Source organism: Lolium rigidum, chromosome 7 (genome assembly GCF_022539505.1).
Source record: "Lolium rigidum isolate FL_2022 chromosome 7, APGP_CSIRO_Lrig_0.1, whole genome shotgun sequence".
In the NCBI taxonomy this organism is placed as follows: Eukaryota; Viridiplantae; Streptophyta; class Magnoliopsida; order Poales; family Poaceae; genus Lolium; species Lolium rigidum.
This window is the reverse complement of record NC_061514.1, coordinates 31,784,699-31,789,807: the sequence shown is the minus strand read 5'-3', so window position 1 is coordinate 31,789,807 and position 5,109 is coordinate 31,784,699. Positions and strand designations below refer to the sequence as shown.

At 50.1% G+C, this 5,109-nt stretch overlaps 1 protein-coding gene across 1 annotated transcript; it reads right to left on the bottom strand.

The window, feature by feature from the left end:
* On the bottom strand, positions 1-2,086 carry LOC124676694 (2-haloacrylate reductase-like). Its single transcript, XM_047212738.1, has 4 exons — positions 1,808-2,086; positions 1,272-1,498; positions 581-838; positions 1-460 (listed from the first exon to the last, which is right to left on the bottom strand). Exons 1-4 carry the CDS (start codon positions 1,989-1,991, stop codon positions 149-151), a joined length of 981 nt encoding a protein of 326 aa, XP_047068694.1. The 5' UTR covers positions 1,992-2,086; the 3' UTR covers positions 1-148.
* Between the last annotated feature and the right edge of the window lie 3,023 nt (positions 2,087-5,109).

The window sequence follows — 5,109 nt, the reverse complement described above, 5'->3', positions numbered from 1 at the left end:
TCTCGTACCGGTTGGTTTTGTACCATGCATGAATCGTTACTGAATTCAACACAAAAAGTAAGACAATTATAGAATTCAATTTTCAAATGCCAACTCCTAACATTTGTTTACACCTGTCTCACTGTAAACTGAAAAAAATGGTGTTTGTCTAGTTATCCGGTATGAGAAGTATTGACCCGGAGGTCTTCCTGGCCTCGAGGTCAGCGTGTGCACGGGCCGCTTCGGACAACGGGTATGTGTGATTCATGCGGATGTGCAGCACCCCACTTGCCACGTTTGCGAACACCTGGCCGGCCGACTGGAGCAGCTCGTCGCGGGTGCCAGTGTAGCTCGATATGCCAGGCCTAGTTAGGTACAATGACTTGGGAGCCAGGTCGCTGATCGAGATGGGATCGGGCGAGCCCGAGGACTGCCCGAACAAAACCATGTACCCGCGGGAAGCCAAGGAGTCTAGAGAAGCCTGCAGACAGAAACAGGCTGTGTATCATTCCTCGAATCAGGATGATATTGTGAATCTGTAGATTCGCACGGAGACAAAAGAATGTGCAACACTAATCAAGGCCTAGGAAAACAGCCTTACCTTGTATGTATCTTTTCCGACAGAGTCGTAGACCACATTGACACCTTTTCCATCTGTGATCTCTTTGACTCTCGTTGCGACATCTTCTTTGGTGTACAAGATCACATGGTGACACCCATCTTGAGTCGCATGCCCGGCTTTCTCTTCGTTTGAGACGGTTCCGATGACAGTGGCTCCAAGGGCATTTGCCCACTGGCAGAGGAGAGAACCAACTCCACCTGCAGCGGCGTGGACAAGAACAGTATGGCCGGCCTCGACCTGCAGGGTAACCAAAATGTAGTCAACCTACCTGTCATGGAAATGGGTACTTCATGAAGTACTATTAAAGCTGCCTGACAATCTAACCATGCATTTCAGCAGCTTAAATAGTTTATTGGCTTGAACAAGTAACATGTAGTCAATAGCTATCATGTCATTAGATGTTCTGATGGACCTATGCACAATTCTTAACTTCAGGAATCTAGTATGCCAAGAAAACAGATAGTACCAATGAAGATAAAAGTAGAATTGGAGGCTAGATACTATCAGAAAGCACACTGAGACACCGATACTGCAAGCTAGATGATGAGGAGAGTGCTATCTGTAAAAGGACATCTGCACCTTGGATTGCCAAGCAGACAAAATGAAGGATATGTGGAACCTCAGACAGTAAAGGGACCGAAACGCAAGGAAAGAGCAAGATGGAATTTACCTTGAATACACGGCGCAGTAAAACATGGGCAGTTATTCCCTTGAGCATGATAGCGGCTGCCGTCTTATGATCTATCGAAGGCGGGACAGGGACGGCGACATTGGCTGGAAGAATCTGCTCTTCGGCATAAGAACCCATAGGCATGCCTGCATATGCGACGACATCCCCAACTTTCCTGCCAGTCAGACCTGGCCCTACGGCGGTCACCACGCCAACAGCTTCCATGCCTGGAGACAGATGGGCGCAGATCATCTAGCTAGACGAAGTAGTAGTGTGATAAAAATTGTAGTCGTAGTACACGCCGGCCCATGGATACAAGGGTACTCCGTTATTATATGTCACCGGATAGCACAATAGAGCGCCAATTTTGAACAGTCAATCAAAAAATAAATCCAACTATTCGGTCTTATGATCAGTATTCAGTTCAGTTCATCAGCAGCTTACTATCAACAATCTAGTCGAAATTATGCTCGTTCTAGTAAGAGTGATACAAGAGGTGGATCGATTTCCCGTTTCAAAAGAGGTGGATGCCGTACCGGGTGTGAAGGGGAGTGTGGCGGAGTAGACGACACCCTTGCGGAAGTAGACGTCGATGAAGTTGACGCCGATGGCGGTGTTCTTCACCCGGATCTCGCCGTCCTTGGGCGCCCCCACCTCCACCTCCTCCCATCGCATCGCCTCGGGCCCGCCGAGCTCATGGACCCTGATCGCCTTCACCATGTCTGGCGTGTCGGCGGTGGAGCAGCAGCGGCGGCCGATGGCAGGAGGAGCAGGAGGGCGCGAGTTGAAGCGGTTTGTGGTGGCGAGAGGTGGGGCAGGAGCCTGGTGGGAGAAGAAGGGGAGTCGGAATGGTGGTTGAGTGTGATGGGAGCAGGGCACCAAACTTCAGGCATCTTTGTCTCGATCGTTTGTGCACCAGACTTCAGGGCATCTTTGCCTCGATGGTTTGTTTGGAGCGCGAAGCTTGGAGATGTCTACCTTTGGACCTCGTTTAGTTTTTCTCGTTGCTCTTGTAGTGGTTTAGGTTTACTTTCCCTGCATGCTTTAGCTTTGTATTTGAACTTTGTAAGGCTTCTTTTCCTATGAAACGGAGCTGGAGAGAGAGGTCAAAAAAAGAAAAATCTTTGCATCGATGGGATCCGAACACGAAATCAAGCTCCGACACGTGGACTGGTTTTGTTCACACACCCGAAAAGCCTCCAAAACTCATTGGTCGTCCGACTTTCGTTTTGTTTCGTTTGGGTTTGGCCATGAAGTCGAGATCGGCATGATGTATTTTACACTTGCATTGCACGTTTATTTTGTGACGGGAAATAGCTTTCATGAAACCTTTTCATCACACATGGATAAAAAAGAGGGAGTACATAATTCATTCATCATATGGATTGAAAAACCTTGTACGCAGTGAAGGCTGCATCGTCGGAGTCGCTTGGGTTGGGCGCTCGTGCCACCAGAGGCCACCGACAGCCGCCTATTCTTCCTCTTCGGAATCGAGGGTGACAATGCCGTCCTCTGTAGCCGACTGAATGAATGATACATGTTGGGCGTTCTCGATAGTGTCCTTGACGGTGCGACCAGGCATTGACTAGAACCATGTCCGCTAGTCTTTGTTCTTCTCCGGTGGTGGATGGTCAAAGGTGAAGCAAATTAGTGGTGCCTCCGTTCCTTGTAAAAAAAAGCATCGGCCAGTAGTCGCTATCATCATCATACTTTGGATCGAGCCACATCGCGTCCTTATGTGTGTGGAGGAAGAAATCGTGGATGTCCTTGCAGGCAGACAATGGAGGCACGTGCACTCCACCCAAGCTGATATCCCGACTACTTGGCATCATCGCTTTTGGTGGCCTGAGGATGCCATATTTGGCGATCTCAGTGGTCTTGTGCCAGTCCAGACAGTTCATGTCCATGGCGACTGTGAGGTGCAATTTTCGCAAAAAAAAAGCCATAGCTTTATCTTGTCGATGTTATGCGGGATTGATGCCCTCTCCCTGGGCTCGGTTACGTGTTGATATAGGTGTGGAATAGCCCCACATGTGGCATTACAGAGGATATTACATACCGGTATTATACGAGGATATTACATACACTAACACCCCACTTAATCTGAACCTCGGGAGAGGTTGAGATTACGCCTAAACTTAGCAAGATCATTAACAGCTAAAACCTTAGTGAACCCATCGGCAACTTGGTCTTTAGTAGAGATGAACCGAATGTCAAGTAACCTGTCATCCACACGCTCTCTGACGAAGTGATGATCAATCTCAATATGTTTGGTGCGAGCATGAAATATGGGATTTGCAGATAAATATGTAGCGCCCAAGTTATCACACCAGAGACATGGACGTTCTTTGAGAGAAACACCCAACTCGCGAACAAGTGCCTCAACCCATATTAATTCAGCAGTAGCATTGGCCAGTGATTTGTACTCTGCTTCTATGCTAGAGCGAGAAACCGTTGCTTGTTTGCGAGCACTCCAAGATATCTGATTTGTCCCAAAGAAAATGGCAAAGACACCAGTGGAGCGCCGATCATCCAGGTCTCCTGCCCAATCAGCATCAGAAAAAGCACTAAGAAGGGTAGAAGATGACTTGTGAAATGTGAGACCAAGCTGAAGAGTGTCTTGAATATAACGAAGCATCCTTTTAACAGCTGTCCAATGAGAAGTAGTGGGAGCATGTAGATACTGGCAGACTTTATTGACTGAAAAAGAAATATCTGGGCGATTCAATGTAAGATATTGCAAAGCACCAACAATACTGCGATAATTGGTAGTATCCTCAGGACCAAGAGGATCACCATCACTACAGGAATGGCGCGCTGCGCCGACGGCCGTGGCGTACGCCGACGGCCAAATGTCGGGGCCGTCGGCGTACTGCCCGGTCAGCCCAGCTGCTCGAAGCGCCCCTCGGCGTATCGCGCCCCTCGGCGTATGACACGCTATACCGAGGGTGACCCTCGGCGTATCGGCGGCCCTCGGCATAGGTTGAGGGTGCGACCCCGTCCCGTCGCCCGCGGCCATGCCCTAACGGGACCTTGACGGCGTGAAGCCTACGCCGAGGGGCCCGTCGGCGTAGCCGAGCCAATTTCTCCCGCCGAATCCTCCCGCCCCTCCCGCCAAAATGACGTCAGCTGTCTAGCCTATGCCGAGGGGCACCGTCGGCTTAGCATCCATCTTTTTTTCCTTTTTCCCGCCCATTTCTCCCGCCCAATCTTTCCCGCTAATTTTTCCCGCCATTTTCTCCCGCCTGCCTTTTCTCGCCGTTTCGGCCCCTCGCCTCCCTATATATACCCATGTGTTCTTCTCCAACAAAACACCACCACCAGCATGGTGTGGTGTTGTTTGTCTAATGTTGTACCCCCGGGGTCTTTCGGCTACACGCACATGCGCTGACGGCACTTAGGCATGTCCTGGACGTATAGGGGCGGAACTCACCGGCGGGGTGAACCGGAGGAAAACCTTAGATAGCATGGATCCATACTTGCCACCACATGACCTAAAACAAAGGAAAAAAGTCCATTGCTAACCCTAACTCTAACCCTAACCCTAACCCTAGGGGTAGATTTGCGGGGTCCCCGCCCCCTAGGGTTTCCCTAGATAGAAACCACCGGAGCATCCTTTCGCGATACATTTTATTTTCCGTCAAGTTCAAAGTTGGTACTCACAACATTTCCTTTCGCGATGCAGAGGGCCGCGTTAGGACCCGAGTAGGAGATGTCTGACCTCGAGATATACAACAAGATGCGGCTTAAGAAGCCCGATCTCTCGCAGCCCTCGGCCCTCGCTCCCTGAGTACTTCGGCACCTACGCCGAGGACGCCGAGAACTACTGCGCGATGGT